At 51.3% G+C, this 27,537-nt stretch overlaps 1 protein-coding gene across 1 annotated transcript in view; it reads right to left on the bottom strand.

Moving 5' to 3' along the window:
• KIF15 (kinesin family member 15) overlaps positions 1 to 27,537 on the bottom strand; it is a 927,627-nt gene that overhangs the window by 704,943 nt on the left and 195,147 nt on the right. The window contains exon 11 of the mRNA XM_086941724.1: positions 18,612 to 18,735. Within this exon, the coding sequence (XP_086797850.1) occupies positions 18,612 to 18,735 (124 nt within the window). The remainder of the gene's footprint in view (positions 1 to 18,611; positions 18,736 to 27,537) is intronic.

Genomic DNA, 27,537 nt, shown 5'->3' on the forward strand with positions numbered 1-27,537 from the left:
TGAGAGCTGTTCCACAGGGAGTAATTTTCACAAACACCTCCAAATGGACACGGCAACGTGAACTCACCATTTATGTGAGAAGGTGCTTTAAGAGCAGGATTACTTGGTTGCAGCCAGTGAAGTTGGAAGTGAGTAGGTGGTTTGAGCTTGGGTGCTGGGGGGAGCGGGAGTCCAGTGGTACACAGGTCAGATCGCACTGGTCTGATGCCAGCTGTCCGTGCAAGTACAGGCTTCCTCGCAGCTATAGCTCCCCCCCCTATACCCAGTCTTCACAGACCGCGAGGTAAGTAAGGAAAGTAGCCCGGTTGAGAGCGGACTAAAAGCAGGCTGTGAGTAGGCCAGTAAAACAAGCAGGAGAGAGGGAGGGGGGACACTGTTGCTTTTACTGCTCGCAGCCCAACCCTCTCTCACCTAGCCAGCACTCCACCGGTCCTCTACCACGGACTCCAAGCGCCGGTCGTCAGTTGCTAGTCCCGGGCTAAAGTGGCTCTGTCCCGCTCTGATTCTCCTATGACGGCGTTCTCTGCGAGCTCCTGCAGTGAGTCTACTCTCCCGGAGCCTCCGACTCCTGGAGTCGCAGCCTAACAGGACTTCCTGTAACTGTGATTCACTTCCATCGGTTATTGCTTCAGCTTCTTTTCTGTTTGTGTCCCCTGCCCGGAAGCGCAGCTTCACCTGGTCTTCTGCTGTGCCATTGACGGTAGCTATCTGGCCAATTTTGCGTAAAAGCTGACTGTAAGAAGGTAGGATCCTACCCCCACTTTTTGACTGGTGCTAAGCAGGTTTTGGACTAGTCTGACTGGGATCGTGCTAATCAGGACCCCAGTCTATCTGCTTTCTCTCTAAACTGTTATGACATGTACTTAGGAACACTCCAGATTGGATACTGGAGTACCCTTGTCAGTCCATAGTATACGATACCCATGTACCCAGGGCATAGGTACTCCAGAGGCCGCCCATGGGCGGAAGCATGTATTATGACACCCATGAGAGGTCATGCAAAATGGACCTACAGGCCTGCCATTGCAGCCTGTGTAAAATGGTGCATGCACCTCTTACTTTAGAAACAGGTTTCCTGTATCTACGGGTCAAATGCACTTAAAACCTATCTGTCACCCCTGCATGAGCAGGACACCTCTGCAGCCTACGGAGTCAGTTCACCTGGGTTGTCAGTGTATCAGCCATTTATGACAGATACGAGTGGTATTATGCAACCGCATAATGACCAATTCTAAAACGGCTGAAAGTAACCCTATTGTGTTTAGTATCAAACATTGTCCTCAGAAGCGAGCTTTGTGAGGTCCCTAGTGGTACCAGTACCAGCCATCTAGTCCCGGACAGCCCAAAATGGTTGCTGCTGACCGGAGACATTTCTGCCCTCCTCCTGCTGAGCCAAGTCCAGGCAGGGGATGGCAGAATAGGCATCCTGTCACGGGGAGGTGTGACCATCTCCCAGAGAAGATTTAGTATATTAGGCCTGGGTGTGTGCGCTTACCAGCAACCGAAAGTCTGCATGAGGGGCACATTTGGTATACCTGTGCATAGTCCAGTTCAAAACAGTCATGGGAGCCATTGGCTCCTGCTCTGGATCAAAACTGGACAAAGGGCATGGGAGTAACCACCCCATTGTCCTGACCCTACCCTGGGAGGGTCCCCTAAATCTGTCCAACCGTCTCCCGAGATTACAAAAGGTCTTACCGGGCTGTAGGAGCCTAGATTCGACGTCGACAAGATTCTGAACCAGAAACCACTGAACTTCGACCGTCTGTACACTCTGGACTTAGCTGGACTACGTTTGGGCCCGACTTAGTCTCCCTCTCAGTCTGAAGCATTGTCTGTGCCCGTGCAGGACCTGTGGAGCATCAAGAACAACTGAAGATATCTCCCTTGGAGTGAAGGAGTCACTCCCCTGCAACCGCAGGCACCACATCACAATTGATTAGTCTGCTGCTCCTAAGCTCCAATGGGCCCCCGAAGGCTCCAGCAACACAGTAGGTGGGTTTCCAAGTCCCTCGAGGTCCGAGCTGCCCTCCTACCAAATTTGAGGTCAGAATACCTCGTTAGGGCTGCAATACCCTGACCCCTGTGCACTGTGTACTTTTGCAAGTGCATATGCTTGTGTGCATTTCCAAAACAAGTGCACTGGGCTCTGAGTAGCCCCGACTTATGGCACCATTTCCACCAAAGAACTCCGGCCTCCTTGAACCGAGTGCTCCGTGGGCTGCTGCTTTACAAAACTGCTTGAGGGTCCCCTTATGGCTCCAGTGCCTACGGTCTCTGGGTCCAAGTGAGGGTCAACGCTGCCTTTCTTGGGCTCCCCTGGTTGCTCCAGGCTTGCCCCGACTCCTCTGTGTTTGGTGAGTCACCTGGACCTTGCTGGTCCGAACAGTAACCTTTCTTGACCTTCCTCGTGGGTTGCCACAGCCAAGGCTTGTTGGTGCTCCAGCTGGACACAGACCCCTCATCACTCGACATCCTTTGTGGGACAGCTCGTATCCAGCTTCTGGTCATCCTCGACGACTCCTGGTCCCTGTGGCTGCAGAGTCAAGAACCCCCTCTTCGCACCTGAAATTGATGGGCATAAGTCTACTGAGCCCCTGGTCACTCCTGTTTGACCCAGACTCTGTCCCCTCTGCTTTCAGGTACTCTTTACCAAGAATCCACCTTTGGATTCCTACAGACACTTTTCTTCTTCCCAGCAGCGGCTCTTCTTTAAAGTCCTCCATAGAGATTGACAGCGGTTTCCAACGTCACTTCAGACCTATACAACCGGCTTCCCTGGGATAGGTAACTCTGGTACTACTGTATCCCCGGGTGGGGTGGCTCTCCAACCTCCTAACTTCCACAGGGTTTCTTTGAAGTCCACTAAGAAGAGTCCTTAAACTTTAAAACTGAAACTGCGACTCTCCCAAAGAACTGTACGGAGCAAGCGGTCGTGTTCCCACACTGCACCCGTCCTCCGTGGGGTTCCTACTTACTCACCTTGGGTGGTTCCTTCGGGTCCCAGTGATTCTACATCCTCTAGACATTGTCTTGACTCGAGTCGTGGTTCTTCTACAACTATTTTAGTATATGGTTTGGTCTCCACCTGGAGCCCACTGTGTATTAATGCTACTTACGATTATTTCTGTGCTACAGTATTGTGTACTTTGTGTTTATCTGCGTATATACGATACTGACCTCAAAGTTCTCCTCCTTCAAAGACACTCCCAAATTTAATTCATTCCCTCTCTATTATCTGAAGGAAGACCTTTTATTATAGAAAATTTCTATTCTCCATGACGATGGAAGTGCCTTCCCAGTGTGTTCTTGTGGTTTGAGAGTCTGCTATTTATTGCAGTATTACCCTTTTACTTGTGTTTGGTACTCTTTTGTAAGATGCACACGTCACTTTTCTCTTGTAACACACTGTTTGCTACCCCTTACATTTTGTTTGCTTTCAATACTTGCACAAGTGGTAGGAGTCGAGCCAGCGACCAAGATGGCCGTTTGAGCATCGGCTCCGCCGGCCATCACATACTGACCGACTATCCGGCACATTATCCTGAGCCCTGTCCCTACCATCGGGTGGGGGACCAGCACCTGTGTCGCTAGGTGAAATTCTGGCTCATTTGGTGGCCGCGGCGACCGAATATCGTCTTCGAGAAAATTGGGGCCTGTGGTCTCGGAGACCGGGGACCCGGGTGTGGAACCATCCGGGACGGAGTGCAATAACATCGGCCGCAGAGACCGGAAGTGGCCGGTCGGATCCTGCTTTGTCGCACTCGGGTTGCGGCTGCGACGACGTGCGCCTCTCAACCTGACTTGGAGGTCGACCATCGCAGTAACGGCACACTCGACTGAGGAGTGGTGGGTTTCCCCTGCCTTTGCGATCGAGATGGCATCGAGAGACTCTGAGAAGCCCTCGAAATCCAATCGACAGGTCCAGTCGAATCGCATCGATAAGTATGCTATCTCCAAGGGGTCCCCAGTTGAAGCAAAACGACCTCCGGCTGGAGGTACCGAAGGGGATCCGGTCAGCGACGACCCCACCTTGAAAGACCTAATGGCCGCTATTACTGGGGTCCAATCTTCCTTGGGCAAGATGGACACAAAACTGGACACTGTCACAATCGAGGTGGGCCTTCTCAGGGCTGACCTCACCAAAACTACTGAGAAGGTCAAGAACCTGGAGGTTAAAACGACGAGCCTCCTCGAGGATGTCTCTGAGCTCCAGAAGGAAGTGCGCAACCTCAAGCCGGCCCGACACCAAGTTGATTGTAAGCTCGATGAGTATAAGGGTCGGGCACGCCGCAACAATGTCCGCATTTTGGGAGTTCGGGAGAAATCCGAAGGGGCGACCCCAGGCCTCTTTGTCAAGGATCTCATCCTGAACCATCTCAAGCCGAAGGGCCTCAGTAATTTCTTTACAGTGGAGAGGGCACACAGGATTCCCGGAGGCCACCTGAAGGTTGGGGCACCTCCGCGTCCAATCATTGCCCGGGTCCTGAACTTTCGCGACCGGGACACCATTTTGCAATCGGCGAGGTCCACTGGGCCGTTGGCCTATGAGAACGCTTTGCTGTTGTTTTTTGCGGACTTCACTCAGATGGTTCAGAGACAGCGACAAGGCTTTATGTCCGTAAAGCGGCGGTTGAGAGACAGGGATGTGAAGTACTCTATGCTGTATCCTGCACGATTAAGGATGGAACATGATGGAAAGACTTGGTTCTTCGATAACCCTGAGGTGGCCGCGGACTGGTTGGACCGAATGGAAGGATCGGACTCTGGGGCTCAGGCCCGAACGGACAGCGAAGAATAGAGTTCTGCTGGGAACTGAAAGCCGCACTCATCCTATCACTGGTGCAGGGGGTCTGGTTGGGGCTGTTCATTCTTTTCCACCCCCTCTGGACTACTTTTTGCTCGAGACTCTTTATGTGATCGTTACGGTTGGGGGGGCGGGGGGGGCTACGGTTGGTTTGGGGTGTTGGGGGCGGACGGCCTGTTGTAAGGTCCTCCTCAGTTTTTCTACTTTTATATACTTGTTAGTGGGGGCGACAGGCACACTGCAAGTTGGGGATGTGCATTTGCTACATGCAGGAGTGCAGGGGTGCAGGGTGGGGGGCTGGGGGTTTGGCTGTTGGGGATTTTTATGTGTTGATTTGTTTGTTGTAAGTGGCCAGGGATTGCTAAGGGTGCCTTCGTATCTCCTGTTCTTTCTTGGAAGGATGCATGGCTTCCGCTAGACAGGGCCTGGGGTTCTCCGTCTTCAGCTGGAATGTGAATGGATTGGGCGATAAGATAAAACGCACTATGGTGAGTCAGTTCATTAGACGGCACATTCCGGATGCCGTTTTGCTGCAGGAAACTTATCTAATGGGGAAGCGATGTATGGCGCTGCACAGGGGAGGGTATAAGCTTGTTGCTCATGCTGGTTTTACTTCTGGTTCGAGGGGAGTGGGCATCTTAGTGAAGAACTCCTTTCCCTTCACGATCCGATCGACCTGGTCTGACAATCGTGGTCGCTATATAGGCATATCGGGTCTCTGGGAGGGTAGGACGATTACGTTTGTGTCTATGTCCCCCCCGGCGTTGCAGGCTGATACGTTTTGTGACTTAGGTCGGATGTTTCTCACACTGCCTGTTGGCATTATGGTGCTGGGCGGGGACATTAATGCAGTCATGGATGGCGAACTAGATAGACGCCCCTCCCGTGTGTTGTTGCCCTCTCGTAGGTGGCTATTCGTCTTTATTTCTACGTCAGGGTTGTTAGATGCTTGGCGTCTCAGACACCCGAGTGCCACCGAGTATACACATGCCTCTGCGGCACACCATTCCCTCTCTAGAATGGATCATGTGCTTTTGCCGGCGGCCCAGGCGACCTTAGTTAGTGAAGTGGCCCACCTGGCCAGGGGGGTTTCTGACCACTCGCCGATCTGGCTTCGGCTGTGTTTGGGGCAGGGCGATATTTGTAGAATAGCTCCCATAAGTGCGTGGCGTCTGAAAGACCCTTTGGTGAAAAAGGAACTTATGCGGGTCACAGATAGTTTTTTCTGTGAAAACGAAGGTTCAGTCACATTGAGGTGTTCCTCTGGGAAGCGTACAAGACTGTAATAAGAGGGGGAGGCACTCTCCCTTGTATCCGGGCAGAAGAAGAGGAGGGAGGAATTGGATAGAGTGGAGGCGGAGCTTGTGGCCTTGGAAATTGCAGCTTCCTCCGGGAGTGACCCTGGGGCAAGCCATCGCCTCGGGCTGCTCAGGGATGAATACAAGTCAATGACACGTGACGGTGCAAAGGCGCAGCACGCCTCAACACAGAGCAGGATCTATGAGCATGGTGATAAGGCGGGGAAGTTGATCGCCTGGTTGAAAAAGGGTGACTGGGGTCTCGTTTGGTGCCGGATCTGAACGTGGGTTCCGGTGTTACCTCGGATCCTCAGTCAATAGTTCAGGAATTTGCGCGATATTATGAGGAGGTGTACACCGCGTCTGAAACGTTTACTGAGGTCGACAACGTAGACATGGTTCGTGATATACCGATGCCTGCCTTGTCGGACGATCATAGGAAATTGCTAGACTCCGCCCTCACCAACGATGAGGTGGCAATGGCTATAAGGGGGTCCACTCTGGTAAGGCTTCAGGCCCCAATGGCCTTCCCATAGAGTTATTTAAGCCACATGCAGACCGATTGGCCCCGTATCTGAAGGATATGTACATGGAAAGCCATGATCGGGGGGTGCTGCCCTATGACCAACGAGTTGCCAACATTGTAGTAATTTATAAGGAGGGTAAGCCCAGACTAGACTGCTCTTCGTACCGCCCTATTTCTTTGTTGAACGCCGAGCCCAAGATCTTGGCCAAACTGCTAGCCACCCGTTTGGTGAAAGTTATCTCGACCTTGATCCATCCAGATCAGTCCGGTTTTATGCCTCGGCTTAACACTGCACTTAATCTCAGTCGGTTGCATGGTGTGGTGGCGGGCGCGTCTCACATCCATGAACCAGCAGTTTTGTTGTCTCTTGACGCTACTATGGCTTTTGACCGGGTGGAGTGGCCCTAACTTTTTCCGGTTTTGACGAAGCTGGGGTTTGGCCCTGTATTTCTTGGCTGGGTCCGTCTTTTATATTCGGCCCCATGTCTCGCGTGGTCGTGACGAACCATATGTCGCGCGACTTTTCTCTCAGACGGGGAACACAACAGGGATGCCCCCTCTCGTCCCTATTGTTTGCTTTGGCTTTGGAACCGCTAGCGGCCTGGGTGCGGTAGGACCGCTCGATCAGAGGGCTGCGTTGGACTGCGGACTGGGAGGACAAGATTTCGCTTTACGCTGACGATATTTTGCTATACTTGACCTCCCGGGGCAGTTCCCTTATTGTTTTCATGGACGTTCTGGCCATCTTCGGCAGGTATTCGGGATTTGCGATTAATTGGGCAAAGTCAGTCCATTTTGTGTTGAGTGGAGACCCCCTAGAGTGCCTGAGAATTGCCCTGTGAGACTGGAGTCGGTTAGCTTTCGCTATCTCGGTATCCAGATTTCTGGTGATCCAAAGGTGCACTTCCGGTTGAACCCGTTACCCCCCTTAGCTAGACTCCGGTCAGATGTTGCTCGGTGGAAGACGCTCCCACTCTCCCTCTTGGGCCGGGCCGTCCTTTTCAAAATGATGGCTCTCCCGCGATTCCTATATGCACTGCAGAACTCCTTCGACCCTGTGCCGCAGTCGTACTTCAGCGAGATTGAGTCTCTACAGCGTAGCCTTCTGTGGGAGGGGAGGCCGCGCATTGCTCTGTCGAAATTGATGCTGCCATGGTACGACGGAGGCATCGGTTTGCCCAATATTCGGAAATACTATTGGGCGTCCCAGTTGGCCATGCTATATACGGCTCGCCGGTATACCCCGGATATGCGATGGACCGCGGTCAAGTGCCGGGAGGAGAGTACACCCGTTTTCTTTATGCGAAGCGTGGTTGGTTCCCGTTGGTGGGGCCTCCCTCGATCTCCACAAGAGTATGGCATGAGGCCAACAGAGACCTCGAATGGGCTGGTCGCTTGTCATTGGCTACTCTCCTGTGGAGTTCTGAGATGTTGGGGATGCTCTGGAAAACCAAAGGGTTTGATCGTTGGGACCTGATTGGTGTAACACAGGTTTGCGGTATATGGGGTAAAGATAGGGTGCTGACATTTGAGGAACTGCAGGCTAAGTATCAGCTGAATGAGACAGAATGGTTTAGGTACCTTCAGATCAGTCATGCTTTGAGAGCCGTTGTCCCCAGAGGTGAGACGCCTCCAGTGGCCTCCCCACTGGAGGATCGTTTGCTCGATGGTCTAGTACCCACCAGGGCGATCTCCTTAACGTATAGCAAGTTGATCAACCATACCGAGGACTCCTTGGTGTTGTTGCGTAGACAGTGGGTTGCTGATGGCTCTGTTCTTGACGATGAGGACTGGAGGGAGGCGTTGGCGTCCCCCAAGGAAGTAGTGGTCCCTATGAGGCTCCGTTTAGTTCAACTTAGGATTTTGCATCGCTCCTATGTCACGGTTCCGGAATTGCAGAGGATGGGCTTGGCTGCGTCTGCTGACTGCCGAAGAGGGTGTGGGCTGCCTGGAACGTTCCTGCATATATTGTTGGAGTGCGAGAGGGTTCGTGACTTCTGGACCAAGATACATACAAAAATGAGTGAAGTATGGGGAGTGAGGGTCGAGCTGGAGGCCAGGAGATGTTTGTTGAATGTGTGGGAGACTACGGACCTGCCGAGCCATGGTAAGGTCTGGGTGGCTCTCGCGTGTGTGATTGCTAAACGTAATATAGCGCAGCTCTGGGGTACCTCTCGGGCACCTCGGGTAAGGAAATGGATGGAAGATCTTGACTGGTGTATGTTTCGTGAGAAGTCAGTGTATGTATCCAGGGGGCGACCCTGCAAATAGGTCAAGATCTGGGGAACCTGGAATGCCTATCGTGGTGATATCTGTGAGCCGCCGGAACTGGAACCTACAGACTTGGACCGGGAGGACACCTAGTCCCGTTTCCTTCTTCTTAATCTCTTGCTGTTATTGTTGGAAGCTGCATCCATAAATATGTAACAGTGGTCACCTGACACACCCTGGTCAATGTTTGTGTATTGTATTGTTGATTTCTTTTGTTAATAAAAAGAATTTAAAAAAAATAAATAACCGGTAAATTAGATTGCAGTAACCTGGCTCCTATGTTGTGTACTGTAGACGATAGGCAGATATTTAGCTGAACAAATTTTAGATTTACTGTCTAAAATGTAATGCATTTCACTATATATATTTATAGATCTTACTTTCATTTTTTTTCATATAAGCATTGATATTTTTGCACATTCCATATCTTTATCTCTGCTTCTTTCATTTTGAAAATAGCACAGTGTCTGACATTTCAGGAAAAAGTTACTCTTTGCTTTTTGTAGTTGGAGTTTTATTAAATTAATGATGTAGTTTTAAAAACAACATAAGTGATTATACTTAATGACAGATATGTGTATGTGTTCTTTGAAATGTCATTACATATTTGTTCTGCTACTGCCATTTAGTTCGAACAACCTCTTTGCACTTGTAAACAAGTGTGAAAAATAAACATTGTAGATTGATTTTTTCATTTTTGTTAAAAAAAAAAATACTTGCACAAGTGCCACCATTGCCTACGTAACGTTTGTTCTTGTGTTCGAGTGTCCTCCATTTAGATGCAGTATTATACCTTTACTTGTACTTTGTACTCTTTTGTAACCTGCACACATGTCACTTTTTCCTCCTGTAATGCACAGTTTGCTACCTCTTGTATTTGGTTTGCTCACGATTGTCACTTTTGCCTCATGTAATGTAACGTTTGCTTTTGTAATTTGTTCACTTGTAATTGTTCTCATGTATCAGTTCTGTTCCTATTGTGAAGCGCTCTGACACCTTCGGGTAAAGTCTGCGCTATATAAAAACACATAAATAAATAAATAAGTATTGAGAGTGTTATAATAATAAAAACAGATTTTATAACTACTGTGTGGTTTCCCTTTTATTTATTTATTAAGAGTTTTGTATAGCACGAACAAGACCCTTGGGTATCAGAGCGCTTCACATTACATGAGGTAGTTATATTCCTGCATTGTTATCGTAACTTTCACAATATTATGAGGTAGGTACACATATGGTATATAATGTGACAATATCAATAAAATTTCTACAAAGAATATCAACATATAGTATGACACAGGTTATAGTATATAGTAAAATATAATGTATAATAGAATCAATCGATCCTAAAGGTCTTTCATTTAACCAATACAACAAGATGGCATTCTGGTAAAACAAGTTGCTTAACATTCCTTCAAGACTACGCCTGAAGGCTGCTCTCCACAGCTACCACTTGGATAGCTTTCTAAGGTTCTCTTTGACCTCTTATATCACCATAAGGGTTGTTTGGACTGGTACAGGGTGCCCACTTTAACTAGTGGACAGCATAAACCAGGCCAACTTCTCACACGGGCGTTTACACATGACTTAGTTCAACCTTTTCATGACAGACGCCACAAGAAGGCAGGCGCGGTGCGTCCATTGGGGCGTAGGGGCGTAGCCCCACTAAGCCCCATGGACCTACCGCGTCGTCACAAAGCCCAATGCAAATATTTTTAAAAATCGCGCTATCTGCCGGCCGGGAAACCGGGAGACACCCGACTTTCCCGGAGTGCGCAGGAGGGGGGAGGATGGGCCTGCTGCGCAAGTAGGGTGACCAACTGTTATGGGTGCAAATTCAGGACGGTGACTGTAAAAATTCAGGACAAAGGGTCAAAATTCAGGACAAATTCAGGACAGTAGGTCAAAATTCAGGACAAAACTTCAGGACAATTGGATAAGTTTTACAGACACATCAGAGGTCGCGCAATAGTATATAAGTAAGCCCAGCCATATCCAAACATATTCAACCAATTGCAAACCTATTCATCATGTATCCGTTCATCTATCATTTCACTCATCCATCCCTTCATTCATCCTTTCACTCATTCATCATCCATCCATCCACCCTTTCACCCTATCCATCTGTACACTCATCCATCCTCTCTTCTACCCATCCATCCATCCATTCACTCATCTATCCAGCCATTTACCCTTTCACCCATCCAGCCATCCTTTCACTTACTATCCATCCACCCAGTCACTCATCCTTCCAACCATCCATCCTTTCAGTCATCCATCCATCCTCCCTTTCTCTCTCCATCGACCCTTTCACTTAGCAATCCTTCCTTCCATCCATCCACCGACCCATCTACTCATCCACTCATGAATCCATCCATTGACCCTATCACACATCCATCCTTTCTCTCATCCATTTATCCTTTCACTCCTTCACTCATCTATTCATCCTTTTGTCCATCTACCCTCCCTTTCACTCACTCATCCGTCCTTGCATCTACCCTTTCGCTCATCTGTCCATCCATTCACCCTTGCACTTATCAGTTCATCAATCATCTATCATTTCACTCATCCATCAACTCACTCACCATCCACGCTTTCACTCATCCAGCTATCATTTTACTGATCCATCCACCCTTTTACCCATCCAGCTACCCTTCCACCCTTACATCCAGCTATTTACCTTTTCTCTCTTCCATCCTTCCACTTACTCATCAATCCAGCCATCCTCTCTCATTATCTTTCAATTCAATCGTTCATTCATCCACTCAGCCTTTCACTAATTTATCCAGCTATCCACCCATCCCTTCATTTACTCACTCGCCCACCTTTTCATATTAATTTTAAGCTGAGCCTTTCTGAGAAGAGGCCCATCAAGAACTTCACCCTCACTGCTGGAGCCTTTCCAGGAGTGAGACAGAAGCCCCCCAGGGCAGAGTCAGGATCCACCACGGGAGGGGGACAAGAGCCATCACATGGAGGGGCACAGGAGCCATCACTTGGGGGGGCAGGAGCGATCACAGGAGGGGGCAGGAGCGATCACAGGAGGGGGAACAGGATCCACCAGGGTTGGCGCAGGGGTGGCTATGCAGTATTCTAGTATCAACCTGTCTCTTCCAGGGTGGGGTAGGGCTCCTCACCCCCTCCTGGACAAGACAACGAGAAGACAGGCTCTCTTTCCAAAATGTTAGTTTTGCCATCCCACCAGTCCCCCACTGTGATGTACATCACTTAAAGGAGATACTCCAAGAGAACTGATTTAACTGATTGTCCTCCATACTTTGTTAATCAGTGTGGGTGCGATTTTGCCATTTCTTTACTTTATTACATTATAAGCTGCATGTTTGAAGAACCGCTCTGTGAAGAGAACCAGTGCTGCAATCAGGGCCGGTTCTAGGATGTTTGGGGCCCTGGCAGAAAGGGAATGTGTGAGGCGGCGGCCCCTCTAAATTGCAGAGACGCATTCAGAGCTGTTTGCATCTGAATAGATGCCCCTGCTCCTGAAGCCACAGCCCCTCCCTCTGTCACCTTCGAGCACCTCTTAACAGCCCATCAAGGGCTGGAGGTGTGAGGCCATCCCGCTGTGCCTCTCCAATGCTGCTGGGCATCTGAGCTTTGGAACAGCCTCGGAGTTAAGAAGGGAGGTGGGTGGAAGCTGTGCCCGGTTAAAATTACGGACAAATGGCGTCCGTTAAAGGAGCCTTCACGGACAACGGACAGACGGCCGAAATTACGGACTGTCCGTGAAATTTACGGACGGTTGGTCACCCTATGCGCAAGTGTATTTTTGGGCACAAGCATGCCCGCGCATGCGCAGATTGTTTTCCTGTGAATTCCCCCTTAGAGAGAGTACCAGGGGGCGGGCCGCAGCCCCCGGGGTTACACAGGGCGACTGGGCGGGGAGTCAAGGTGCCTCCCCAGCCAATCCTGCCGCTATGCGGCGGCCCTTTACCAAATTGCTGCAGTGAGCCTCGCAAAGTAAGTATGTGTCCCAGTGCCCCCTGATGACTGTATATTCTCTCTGCTATTTGTTTTGCAATATTATCGGTTTTAAATTAGCAGTTGCCGCGCGATCATGATCACCTGCCTGCCAGGGACCTCTAGCAGAAGTTCACACACAGTACGTTGCAGGTGCCTGCCAGCGGCGTCTTGCAGCAGAGCAGCCCTGGATAGCTCTCTGCGACAGCCCTGCTGTGGTGTGTTCTGTGCGGACGAGGTAAGGGCGAGGCGGCGGACCAGGGTTTGATTATTTTTGGGTGTCTGTGAGTCGAGGAGTAATGTTAAATAATGCTGCTTGCTGAGAGTGGCCTATGTGCTTCGTGTGTTCCGACTAAGGTGTGAAATTGGTGTCTAATAAATACATGTTTTAAAAACAATTAATATTAATCATGTATCATTGGTGCTGGAGTACAAGGTTTGAGACTGGTATTGAACACTGACAAGCTGTGTGCAAGTTATATGGTCATAAAAATACATGAATGATGGATGGATGCAGGCTGAATGATGGGTGGATGGGTGGATGAATGAATGATGGATGCAGGATGGATGGATGCAGGATGGATGATGGGTGGGTGGATGGGTGGATGCATGAATGGATGCAAGCTGAATGATGGGTGGATGAGTGGATGCATGAATGAATGATGGATGCAGGATGGATGGCTGGATGGATGGCTGGATGGATGGGTGGGTGGGTGGATGCATGAATGAATGATGGATGCAGGATGGATGGGTGGGTGGATGGATGGGTGGATGCATGAATGATGGATGCAGGATGGATGAATGGATGCAGGATGGATGATGGGTGGATGGATGCATGAATGCATGATGGTTGCAGGATGGATGCAGGATGGATGGATGGATGGGTGGATGGATGGGTGCATGAATGAATGATGGATGCAGGATGGGTGGGTGCATGAATGATGTATGGATGGATGCAAGGTGGTTCGGGCTCGCTCGCTGCGGTGCAATATGCAAATTAGTTTACGCCCCCACCACTTTCAAATGTCGCCAGCCGCCCCTGCAAGAAGAGTGCCCCATAAAACTACGTAGCTCGTCACTTTGTGAGTATTCCTTTTCGAAGGGAAAAATGCATAGCTTGTGATTGAAGGACTGGATTCTACTCCTGGGTGTCACCCACGCTTGTCCCAAGAAAAAGTATTTCTTTTCGTAGGTGAAAACAGTGTGATCTTGGGGCTCAGGGGCAGGCTTACTGCTGCAACGGGCTGAAGTAATCAAGGGTGTAGAACAAGACAACAGATTGTCTAAAAGAGGCCATAATAAACATGATGGACCTAGAGACCAGCAAATGAGAGAGGGGAACATCGTAGCTTCATCTAAGCATTTTGTAAGATGCTCATGGGTGGGGAAAGAAGAGGGCCTTATCACCTTGTGCACCTGCCCAAAAGCTCTTTATTCCCAGCCTAGGCCTAACAGATCTGCCCTTCTTGTGGCTCCATGCTCCACCTTCTCTGTCCTTCGGCCTCACCTTGTATCTTTGCTTCTCCAGTCTTTTCATCCCTGTTCTTCGTGCCAGTGCCCTGTGCTGTTCGCTCATCTGGGGGGTTGGGTGATTTCATACCTCTTGCAGGTTTCAGCTGCTAATTGTGCCTTGAGCGTCTGATTCGAAACCTCGCCTGCAGCTCGATAAGTCACGTCGCTGGCACAACAGGCAATTAATAAGGTATCGCCTCCAGGTCAGAAATTACACCTGGAATTCCAATATGATAGGCACAACAGCCATTATATTTATATTTAACCTGTGATCACGGACTTAAGGTGATGGCGCAGGGAGAGCTCTTAGCTGAGCTATCGTGAAGAATGAGTCTTCAGGCTAAAAACAACTAGGAGCAGTAGAATCACCCTGACGAAGTTCTTGTTTAAAATGAACGAAACACGTTGGCTGCCGAGTGCTTTGTTTCAAATTAAAAAGAAGAATAAAGAAACCTGAACATTGTTAATACTGGATGGACACGTATAAATTACTTTTTCTTTTGATATTTGAATTGGCAGGTGCAACCTACAGTTGGCAAAAAAAATGTCTGCCAAGTTTACCTGTCCTTTGATCACAGGAACTACTTGGCCTGGTTTCCTTCCATGTCGGCTGGGTCAAGGTGCTAATGTAATACATCTCCTGTAGAGGCTGGGGGTGTCTGTATTTGTCAGTTTGTCATACGGGTTTGCCCATGTTGCTGCGTAAATTGATATAGCCAGGCTCGGTCCTGATGTCTACCTTTACCAGTAAGCCAACACACACCCTGGACCTTATTTACAGCCGATGCCACTCTTTTCTTATGCCAGGCAAGTTCCTTGTAAGATGATCCTCTCCATCCCCAGTGACAGGCTTCCTAAGTAAATGCGGCGCACGGTTGCCACAGAGCTGGGTGTCTTCCTCTCCGGTTTAGAAAGAGCCGGTCGCCGAAAGACCAGCTCCTTCGAAACTATTACAAATATTTTTCATAAAAAAATCTAACTATGAGGCACGTTGTTTGCCATTATAGAACTATTTTTAAATTATGGAACTCTAGGACCTTCAGGAAGAAAGTTATGCAAATGTCTCACTGAAAGGCACGCAGATACAAGATATTAGCACTTAAGGATGTAAAGTGTTTAGTAGTCTACATTTTAGTGCTCTATTCAAATAACTTCTAAAACGAGAACAAGGATATAAACATACATTTGCAAGAACAGCAACATTTTAAATGTGCAAGTCACAGACTACATAATGATTTCCACCCTGCATGAACAATACTTTAATTTGCAGGGTTTTTTTAGGTCTCGGCCTAGCGTACACTGCGCAAGCAGTGTCGCGCAGCCGAGAAATTTTATTTTACAGTACTGGGCTTTATCCCGCCTCTCTCTTCCATTGGCTAGCTCCATAAATGGAAGATAGCCATTGGAAGAGAGATGTGTCAATCTTAGCGGGAGCAGATTCGTGGGCGTTTGTCTTTTTTAAGTCCCGCCCCTTTTCTCTGTCATTCGGAGGTGGGCGTTTACTTTTTCTTTTTTATTGTCGGCGCTTTTGGTTTCCATTTCCCCCGACCGCCGCCGGAAGAAGTCGTCCTCGGGTGAGTGCTTGCTGTCCTGCCTCCCCCCCCCCCCCTCCCCCTTGTTCGTGCTTGCTGCAGACACAACAACTGGGCGCGAGATGTGTGGACAGTGTTTCGGGGTTGCAGGCGGCCAAACACAGCGGGGTGGTGCCGGTGAGGCCGTTAACGTGAGCACCGAACGAGAGGGTCAGGCGGGCCGCGGTCACAAGTGGGAACCAGGAAGGGAGGTGCCTTGGGCGCGAGACGTAGACAGTGTTACGGGGGTGAGGCCGTTAACGGGTGTGGTCTCCATTAAAACATGTCCGGGGCTTCTGTTCATATTGGGAAGGGGCACCGAACGAGAAGGTTAGGCGGGCCGCGGTCACAAGTGGGGGCCTGGAAGGGAGGAGTGTGTGTGTTTGACTGATCAGTGCACCGGCGGCAGCTGCTGAGCCCGATCGGGAGCCCCTGACAAAGAGGCGGGCTGGGAGCGCGCTCTTTTTCTAACAATATATACATATATATTTTTCATTTTTGGGGGACACATTTTGCAGGCTTGCCCCAGCCGGGCGTGTTAAGAGGTCGCAGGCGGCCTAACGCAACGGGGTGAGGCCGTTAACGTGTTGGCTCCATTAAAACATTTCAGAGCCTTCTGCTCCTATTTGGGAGGGGGCACCGAACGAAGGGGATAGTTGGGCCGCTGTCACAAGTGGGGGCCGAGAAGGGAGGCGCCTTGGGCGCGAGACGTGGACAGTGTTACGGGGGTGCGGGCGGACACACACAGCGGGGGGAGGCCGTTAACGTGTGCACCAAACGAGAGGGTTAGGTGGGCCGCAGTCACAGACATTTTGTGTTGATGCAATGCTTTCTTTTGTCTTTGAATGTGACCTGAGTGGTAAGGTACTGCACCCTTTATTCATACATATTAGTTAAGGTCGGTATGAGGTTTGGTTTGGATGTAGATGACTACATTGCTCACTTTCTACATCATTAACTGATCTCCTGTGTCCATAAAAGCTGTCATTTAGTGGCCTTAGATGGTTATTTTGCATTGCAGATGTGAAATCACAAATATGTCCCAAGTCAGTATGGCTTTTCCCTTTAATATACTTTAAACCCTGCACGATTTGCCCTTGTTTTTCAGTTTGACAGGTGGGCAGCCTTACCTGGCAGGCCACCCCCACAGTAACCACACATGGGCTTGTCTCACTTATTGCAGTGCTTAGTACCTTTCTTTGTCTGTAGACTAACACTTTAATCCACCACATCTGCCACATTTTAAGTGATAGACTTGTCTGCAAAGGCCATTTCGATGTGCATTGTATTGTATTTGTGACGTGTGTGTGTGGCTGTGTGTGTGTCTGTGTGTGTCTGTGTGTGTCTGTGTGTGTCTGTGTGTGTGTCTGTGTGTGTGTCTGTGTGTGTGTCTGTGTGTGTGTCTGTGTGTGTGTCTGTGTGTGTGTCTGTGTGTGTGTCTGTGTGTGTGTCTGTGTGTGTGTCTGTGTGTGTGTCTGTGTGTGTGTCTGTGTGTGTGTCTGTGTGTGTCTGTGGCTCTGTGTGTGTGTGGCTCTGTGTGTGTCTCTGTGTGTGTGTGTGTGGCTCTGTGTGTGTGTGTGTGTGTGTGTGTGGCTCTGTGTGTGTGTGTGTGTGGCTCTGTGTGTGTGTGGCTCTGTGTGGGTAGCTTTTATGTGGGGGTGGCTCTGTGTGTGGGGGTGGCTCTGTGTGTGGGGGTGGCTCTGTGTGGGGGGGTGGCTCTGTGTGGGGGGTGGCTCTGTGTGGGGGGTGGCTCTGTGTGGGGGGGTGGCTCTGTGTGTGGGGGGGTGGCTCTGTGTGTGGGGGTGGCTCTGTGTGTGGGGGGGTGGCTCTGTGTGTGGGGGGGTGGCTCTGTGTGTGGGGGGGTGGCTCTGTGAGTGGGGGGGGTGGCTCTGTGAGTGGGGGGGTGGCTCTGTGAGTGGGGGGGTGGCTCTGTGTGTGGGGGGGTGGCTCTGTGTGTGGGGGTGGCTCTGTGTAGGTAGGTGGCTCTGTGTAGGTAGCTCTGGGTGGGTGGCTCTGTGTCGGTGGCTCGGTGTGGGTGGCTCTGTGTGTGTGGGTGGCTCTGTGTGGGTGGCTCTGTATGTGTTTGTGAGTGGCTTTGTGTGTGTGGCTCTGTGTGTGGGTGCAAATGCAATAGGTCTCGCATTTGCGAGAGATTAAGCTATTGGCATTTTGAATGACAATGCCATTTATTTATATGTTTTAAAAACATAAATAAAAATAATGTCATGAGCAATGCCAATAGCTCTAACTTTAACAATGCCGAGACCATTGCATTGTAAATGCTTGTCTTTACTGCCATGGAAAAAGGTACCGTTACCAGCACCCCCAGTCCATACTTTGCTGATATTAACACAACGTGGGCAAAATATTGCAAAACAAAACATGAAAGTAACCAGTTAACGTTTGTAGAACCAAAGTAGCTGACTATGTTTCAAGTGCAACATCTTTACAGGCTAGTTCGGTTTTAAATAAAAATATTTTGTGGTGATGTAAGAGATGGCAATTTGTTTAGCAGGCACATCACAAGTAATACAGATTTCTGAAACATGCTTCCTGACATCTCTATAAAGTGACACCACAGTTTGTGTGTTATTTCCTTATTTTCTGAAAATTAAAAATGACTATGCATACCACAAGATGTGCTTTCTTACCTCTAGAAAGTGTCATATCTTCAGGCATTTGACCAGAAAGTAATTGGGAAAGCTGCTCCTTCAGCTTCTTCACCTCAGCCTGAAGCTGAGTAACATTGCCTTGAGTGTCTTCATTCACAACGGCCTAATGCAAAATGAACACAGCAAAAATGAGGCGTTTGATAAAACTGATGGTCCAACAAGAAGAAAAGCTATTTCACAAACGAGCCCCCTTCCCAGCCTTGGAATCTTTGACCCTGGACCAACAATAATTACCTCTCTGTAATGTCTTACTTGTCTCACTTTGATGTTTCAGTAGAATGTGGAACACTCATGTTACCATGGTTGGCTATGCTTCAACTCAGTAGACTGTTGCCTGTCCTAGCAGTTGGATGGGGTCTCTGTCTCCTTGAACTTAATAAAGATTGAATCTTCACCAAACCTGCATTTCTGGATTTCATCAAGATTGATCTTACACTCTCACTGCTTCAATTTGGAGTAATACGTACTGCGACCAAATTAAACCCTTCCCACCAATATCTGAATTGCAATTGGCACCCCAATAATCTCTTTTCAGGGGGAAGAGGTCAGAGATGTAATTATTGAGCTGCCTAAGAATAAAGATTCAGGCCCTGATGGGATCTCCCTGGACTTTTTCGAATCCAATGTACCACTTAGAACCCCATTGATCACTATTAACATTAATGCTGCAGTTAGGCAGTCACTACCAATGTCTTGGTCAAAGTAAGTGATCATGCCACTATTGTAGAAGGGGAGTAAATAAGACTCTAGTTGTTATCGTATTATTTCCTGGATATGTACTGTAGTCAAAATTACTAGGTGGATGGTTCTAAACAGGTTGATGACATGAGTCAAAAAAAGCAATATCCTGTCGAACATACAGTATGGTGTTTGACAAGATCTATGGATCGTTGGCCAAAGTCTAACACTTCATCCTATTGACCCCAAATACATAGTTGTTAAATAAGGATCCATTCATTTGGCCTTCAGGGATCAGAGTTCAGCATTCAATAGGGTTAATAGGGACACAACTCTGGGGCATAATACCACACAGTTGATTCAAGGCCAACAGTTGTAGGAAAGTTGGTTATTGGTTCAGGGGGATGAACACCCTTCTTAAAGCAACAACCATAATCTCCGACACTGTGAGCTACTAAATTACCCTGTGCTTAACCCTCTGGTAGCTTGGCACAAAAGCAATCATTCTCAACTTACTTAGAGGCAATGCATAAAGTATTTATGCAGTATACAAACAGTAATAAAGTGAATACACAGCACCATAAAATACCCACACCAATTTAGAAAAACAGAGTAACATTTAATAAATATAAGGGGGCCAAAATGACAAAAATCCAATTAGTAAAACAGAACAGAAGAAATACAATTTAAAAAATTTAAAGGCAAATATAGCACTCAGAAACTGCCAATCGTGGTCATCTGCTCAAACTAGACTACGGGAAAGTCACAAGTTCACGCCGACAGGGCTGGATCGCGAGCCGGATGCAGGGGCCAAGTTAACCCTGCTGAAAAATTTACCTACGCCAAATACGACGCACAGAGTCAAATTGGTGGTGCAGGAGGCTGCGAGCAGGGAGAAAGTTGTGGATGGTCGCTGCTGTAGCACAAAGAGCAGTCACGGTATTGCAGACTGTTGTCGCGCGAATATCCTGTCAGGCATCATAGACGGTCTCTGCTAGAGCTTTGCATCGGAAGTCAATGCCGGCTGTTGATGCTGTAGTGCAAAGTGCAGATCTCACGCTGCCAGTCATCTCTGGTGGTTGCTGTAGAGCAAAGAGTCAGGTTCACCTGTGCTTCATGTTGTGGGCAGATAGATATCTGCGCGAATGGGCCCATTAGCAGTCACAAAAAGCCCAAGATGTTTCCTTTTATTTTCAGAAGAGCTCCACTTGAGATCACTGTAGCTGGTGCTTTGGCAGGACCAGTTGCGGTTACAGACATGTCCAGTTGCAGTAAGTCAGCTGGGCAGGTATGCCTCTAAAGGTTTTTGTGGCCCTGTATCTCAGAACAGGAGATCAGTCAGCTGACCCATGGAGTTACTTCACCCCGAGATGAAGGGTGCAGGTCCAGTCTCCCTTTCCATATAGCAGGGCAGACCTCAAAGGACCAGAAAGTCCTCTGGCAGCAGGGCAGTCCTTCTGTAATATCCACAGTTCCAGGAATGTTCTAAAGAGTGGATCTGAGAGTGTCCTTCTAATACCCCAAGGCACCATTTGAAGAGGAAGAAACCTCTGGTGTTTTCCCCCTACAGGTCTATGGAATTTCCTGACTCCTACCCTGGTCCCAGTCTTCCTGGGGGCATAATAGGCTAGTGTGAAGTCTTTTGTGTGTGAGCTCGGCCTAAGCTTTTGAAGTGTAAATGTGATACAGGACAGGGTTATCCCCCCAACCTGCAATAGATGGCCGATCCTGCCAACACTCAGACCCTCTATTGTGATAACTACACACATTCATGTGACCCTGGAGCAGGCTGCAAACACCAAATGGTGAGTGCAAGAAAATGCCAACTTTCTAAGAGTGTCAAACACAAAAGGTGAGTGATCCCGTTAAGGAAATAGGGGGCAGGATCCGTAAACAGTCAATACACAGAGACCCCTATACAACGAATTGTTCAAGAGATACTTGGGCTTGGTTACCATTCTGTGCCTAGTCTTGTAAAACAACATTTCATATTATTTAGACATAATTAAACACTTCTTTCTGTTAAATGGATATATGCTGATAAGTGAAATGTCATTTATGGGTTTGATCATCGAGTCATTTGTCTCATTGTGTTGAATATTATGTGAATATAACACAAATATTATATGTTAGACGGGGACCCGGAGGGTCGGCCGAGTAAGGGGGGAGAGGCCTCCTGGTGAGGGCCCTTTCCGGTAATCGTACAGACGAGTAACTTCCCCCCCACAGATAGACACCACACAGAGATGAGTTCTGCACACTTTTATATATCTTTAGGCAAGGTAACTGACGGTACAGCAGGACCAGGATACGAGGATCCTGTCAATTCTAGTCTCTTTTGGGGAAAAGGGTAGCGGGACAGTCTCAGTACCGGACAGGTACGGGTATAGCGGGTGTGGAGCTCACAATCCTCGAGCTGGTGGGTTCGCAAGTAGGGGCCGCGGCAGCGCCAGCAGGCCTTCAAGATGGTTCACGGAAGGTTGAGCCGCGGCAGCGCCAGCAGGCCTTCAAGATGGTTCACGAAAGGTTGAGCCGTGGCAGCGCCAGCAGGCCTTCAAGATGGTTCACGAAAGGTTGAGCCGCGGCAGCGCCAGCAGGCCTTCAAGATGGTTCACGAAGAGGAGCCGCGGCAGCGCCAGCCGGCCTCCAAGGATGAGTTTGTCTCGGTGTCTCTCGACTCCAGGATACAACTGCCTTCCTGCTCTGGAGCTGCCCCAGTTATAGGTCTGGCGCCCTTTGATGTCCGGACCCTCGCACTTGGAGGTCGGGAGGTACGGGATGAGGGAGTCCAGACACCCAGCAGGGGGGTGGAGCCAGCGCCCAGGGAGGCTGGGGGCGATTGAAACCTGGCGGAGGGGAGCCATCGACACTCCTCCTCCCATTGACCTACCAAGTGGTCTCTTTACCTCCTGGGTGGATGGTGGTGCCTCGATGTCGGGGCCTGGCTGGGCCCGAGGCCGAGGTCGACCCGAGGCCACGAGGCCTGGTCGTGTAGTGTCCAAAAAGGGCGGCTGGGCCGGCGACAGGGGTTCTGGAAGGGACCCGGGCCAGCCGATGCTGTGGTGTTCCGGAGCCAGGGTTCCGTCGGGAACGGGCCGTGGGTTGACCCGGCGGGTTGCAGGGGTGGTTCTTGTCCGGGAAACAGGAGGTGCAGGGGTCCGTCACCCGCCATGCGGGGAGGGATCGGGCCTTCCACGAGGCCTGTCCAACATGCGTCCCCCCAGCTGAAGGCAGGGAGAGTCACCCATCCTCTTGGGTACTCTCCTCGCCGAGGCGGAAGAAGCGGGACAGGCCGTCTGCGTTGGCGTGGTCGTGGCCGGGGCGATGCTCCACAGTGAAATCCATCCCCTGCAGGGAGATGGACCAACGCAACAGCTTCGGGTTTTCTCCCCGCATCTGCATCAGCCATTGCAGGGGTCGGTGATCTGTTTGCACCCGGAAGTGGGTACCGAAGAGATAGGGCCGGAGCTTCTTGAGGGCCCACACTACGGCGAAGGCCTCCCGCTCAATGGTGCTCCAGCGCTGTTCTCGGGCCAGCAGGCGTAGGCTGATGAAGGCCACTGGCTGATCGACTCCCTCGGTGTTGAGTTGGGAGAGGACGGCCCAAACGCCATGATCTGAGGCGTCCGTCTGTACTATGAATTCCCGGCTGTAGTCGGGGGCTTGGAGCACGGGGGCGGTGCACATGGCGGACTTGAGGTTCTCAAAGGCCGCCTGACATTCGGGAGTCCAGTTGACTTTTTGGGGGTTCTTCTTGGACGTGAGTTCTGTGAGGGGCCCCACAATGCTGCCATAGTCTTTTACGAAGCGCCGGTAGTACCCGGTGAGCCCCAGGAAGGCTCGGACCTCTGTTTGGGTGACCGGGGGCTCCCAGGCCTGGATGGCGGCAATCTTGAGCTGGAGGGGGGCCACCAGGCCTCTTCCCACCTGGTGCCCCAGGTAGGTCACGGACCCTTGGCCGATCTGGCACTTGCTGGCCTTGATGGTTAGCCCGGCCTGCCGGAGGGCGTTCAGGACCTCCCGGAGGTGGTGGAGGTGTTCTGCCCAGTGGCGGCTGTACACAGCAATATCGTCCAGATAGGCGGCGCTGAATTCTTCCAGACCCGCCAAGACCTTGTTCACTAGTCTCTGGAAGGTGGCGGGTGCGTTTGTCATTCCAAATGGCATCACTTTGAAGTGGTAGTGGCCATCCGGGGTGGAGAAGGCGGATCGCTTCTGGGCACCTGGAGTGAGGCCGATCTGCCAATAGCCCGCTGTCAAATCAAAGATGCTCAGGTAGCGGGCGGCCTTGGGGACCAGTACGACTGGGCTGGCCCAGGGGCTGTCGGACGGCTCGATCACTCCTAGAGCTAGCATCTTGGAGACTTCCGCCTGGATGCAGGCGCGTACTCGATCAGGCACCCTGTATGCCCTGTGTCGGATAGGGGGGCTATCCCCGGTGTCAACGTCGTGGAGGCACCAGGGCGTGACCCCCGGGATGAGGGAGAACAGGTCGGCAAATTGTAGTAGCAGTTCTTGGCAGTCTTGGCGCTGCGCTGGGGACAGGGTCTCGGAGAGGTGGACCCCCTCCACGGAGCCGTCTTTCTCGAGCGTTTTCAGGAGATCTGGGAGGGGCTCGGAGTCTTCTTCAGCCCCACTGTCGGTAGCCATCAGGAGGCTAAGTTCAGAGCGCACAAAGTGGGACTTGAGTCTGTTGGCGTGGAGGACACGCAGGGGGTTTCAGGGTAACTCCATGTCTACCAGGTAGGTGACGGGGCCCTTGCGCTCCACCACTTTGAAGGGTCCCGTCCATTTGTCCTGGAGGGCGCAAGGTTCAACCGGGGACATCACCCAGACCTGTTGTCCCGGCTCGAACTCGATGGATGAGGCATTCTGATCATACCAGCGCTTCATGTCCTCTTTGCTGGCTTCGAGGTTGGCCTTGGCAAGTTCCCTGAACCGCCGTGTCTGGTTACGGAGGGTCAAGAGGTACTTGTATACATCAGGGGGAGTCTTCTGAGGGGCCACCTCCCACCCTTCCTTGACCGGGCTGAGGGGGCCCCGGACGGGGTGTCCGTACAAGAGTTCGAACGGACTGAAGCCCAGGGATTTCTGGGGAACCTCCCTGTAAGCGAACCGGAGGCACGGGAGCAGCACATCCCATTGGCGACGTAGGGGTTCTTCCAGGCCCATGATCATCCCCTTGAGGGTGCGGTTGAATCGTTCTACTAGTCCGTTCCCTTGCGGGTGATAGGGGGTTGTGAATTTGTAGGTCACCCCGCACTGTTGCCATAGGGACTTCATGTACCTGGAGATTAAGTTCGTGCCCCTGTCACTGACGACTTCTCGGGGGAAGCCCACCCGCGAGAAGATCCCCATCAAGGCTCGGCCCACCACGGGCGCCGTCACGGTCCGGAGAGGTATGGCCTCAGGGTAGCGGGTGGCATGGTCCACCAGGACAAGGATGAACCGGTGTCCCTGTGCTGTCCGGGGCTCCAGGGGCCCCACAATGTCTATTCCCACCCGTTCAAAGGGGGTGGTGACGATGGGAAAGGGTTGCAGGGGGACTTTCAGTTTTCGGCCGCTCTTCCCGCTGGCCTGGCAGGTGGGGCAGGCCCGGCAGGTGGGGCAGGCCCGGCAGTGGTTCACTACGTCGTTCCGCATTTTCGGCCAGTAGAAGTGGGTCACCAGGCGGCTGTACGTCTTGTCCTGCCCCAGGTGCCCGGCAAGAGGCACATTGTGTGCTAGGTTTAATAGGAAGTCTCTGAAGCGGAGGGGGACCAACAGCACCCGACTGGCTCCCAGCTCGGCAATCTTTTGCTCACTGTAGAGCAGCTCGTTGTCCCAGTAGATCCAGTGGGCCCCCGAGGCATCCCCTGCGCTCTGAGCTGTGGCCTGTTGTCGGAGTCCCTCGAGGGAGGGACATGCCCTTTGTTCCTGGCGGAATTGTTCCTGAGTGGGGCCACCTTCTTAGCGCCACTGGGCCAGCTCCGGGAGGTCTTGGAGTTGATCCGGTTCTTCGTTGCTGAACCCCGGAGGACCAGGTTCAGGGGTGGTTTCTCCTGTGACGACTGGCGGAGGAGGTTCGGGCCACTCCGGTTCCTCTGGGCTGGAGATGGCGCGGGCGGCCATGGATCGGGTCGTTACACAGACCCATTCAGGGAGACCCAGCATCCCCAGGTGCTCTCTTCGCTCAACGACTGACCAGGGGGAGCTCTCGAGGTCGTTCCCCAGAAGGCAGTCTACCGGGGCATCGTCGCGGACAGTCACTTTTAGCATGCCGGACACCCCCCCCATTCGAAGGGGACGCGGGCCATCTGGCACAGGCTCTCGGAGTTGTCTGCCGACCGCACTGGACAAAGTACATTGGGTAGGATCTGGTCCGGGGTCACCAGATGGCAGCGGACTGCGGTCACGCTGGCCCCTGTGTCACGGAGGGCTTCAGCTCGGCGTCCATTGATGGTGACCCACTGGCTGTATTTCTGCGTGTTGGCAGGGATGGGAGCCCGCGGGACCATGTCCCTTTCCCCTAGACAGACCAGAGACATGGCGGCTGGTTCCCACTCAGGCTGGTACTGCTCGTACTCTTCGGCTTCTTCGTGGCCCGGCTCTTCTCCCAGGGCGGCGGCAGTGATCTAGCGGTTCATGGGGCTCAGATTTTTCGGGCAGTTGGGATCATTGGCGTAGTGGCCGGGTCGCTGGCATTTGTGGCAGGTAACGTTGGAGCGGAACCCTGGTCGCGTTGGAGGGCTTCCTCTTCCGGCCGGGGGCGGGGGGTTGCTAGTGGGGGGCACTGTGACGTTGTCCCGGCCCCGACCCTGGCCTCCTCCTCCTCCCCGTGGGTGGTGGGGCCCTTGGGAGGCTCTGTTCTGTTCGCTGGGCCAGCTCCGAGGAACTCGGGTGCTTTCCCATCGGTCTGCTTCGATGGCTAGTTTCCGAGGTTCGGTCAGCTTGCTATCAAGGAGGTGCTGTCTGAGTTCGACGAAACAATTATTGGAGAGGTGCTCCCACACAATAAGGTCGAATAATTGCTCGTAGGTGGTGACCAGGCTGCCCTTGATCCATCCCTCGAAGGCTCTGCTAAAAAAGTTTACGTACTCCACCCAGGTTGTACCAGGGATGCGTTTTACAGTCTCGGAATCGCTGCCGGTACATCTCGGGCGTGAGCCCATAGCGAGTGAGGAGGGCGGCCTTCATGTGGTCGTAGGATGTCATCTCGTGGTCGGGGAGCTGCAGCAGGGCATCTCTTCCTTCGTTGACGAATTTCCCCCATAACCCGGCTCCGCGGGATTCGGTGGGAGGTCATGGCTACCTCGTAGGCCTTAAACCATTGCTGGATATCATCGTTCCGGTAGTATTCCCGGACGACGTCCTTGGGGATGTGGACCTTGGGGTCCATAGGGGAAGTGGGGCTCTGGTGCCTGGAGGCGCCGAGGTCTTTGTTCTGCCGCCGAATTTCTAACTCCTTCAGGTTGCGCTCATGCTCGTATGCTAGTCTTTTTTCTTCCAGCTCCCTCTGGCTCTTTTTCTCTTCTCGTTCTTCCCTGAGCCGTAAGTGTTCGAGGGTGATTTTTTGTTCTGCCAGTTTGAGTTCTCCATCCAGGCGGAGTCGGGCCAGCTCCAACTCGTGGAGCCGGCTTTTCTCCCGTTCTCGGGCCTCTTCGGACGAGAGGCCCGCTCTTCTTTCTTCCACGGGAGTGGTATCTGTTGTCTCGAGGCTTTGATTTTGGGGTGGGGATGTTTCAGTCTCCACCCAAGCTTCCAAGACGTGCTTGAGGTCATCCTTCGTGCTTAGTCCCGTGGTAGCAATGCCCAGCTCTATGCAGAATTGCTTTAGTTCTTTGTGGCTGACTCTTCCAGCTTTTCCATCTGAAATTTTTCGGTTGTTCCACTCTTTTGTCGTCATGGTGGCTGTGTGTCGTGGGGTGAGTTACTCTCTGTACGATTGTGCGTCGGCTCGGATCGCGCCGCTGGCCACCAATGTTAGACGGGGACCCGGAGGGTCGGCCGAGTAAGGGGGGAGAGGCCTCCTGGTGAGGGCCCTCTCCGGTAATCGTACAGACGAGTAACTTCCCCCCCACAGATAGACACCACACAGAGATGAGTTCTGCACACTTTTATATATCTTTAGGCAAGGTAACTGACGGTACAGCAGGACCAGGATACGAGGATCCTGTCAATTCTAGTCTCTTTTGGGGAAAAGGGTAGCGGGACAGTCTCACTACCAGACAGGTACGGGTATAGCGGG

The sequence above is a fragment of the Lissotriton vulgaris genome, chromosome 10 (assembly GCF_964263255.1).
Source record: "Lissotriton vulgaris chromosome 10, aLisVul1.2, whole genome shotgun sequence".
NCBI lineage: Eukaryota > Metazoa > Chordata > Amphibia > Caudata > Salamandridae > Lissotriton > Lissotriton vulgaris.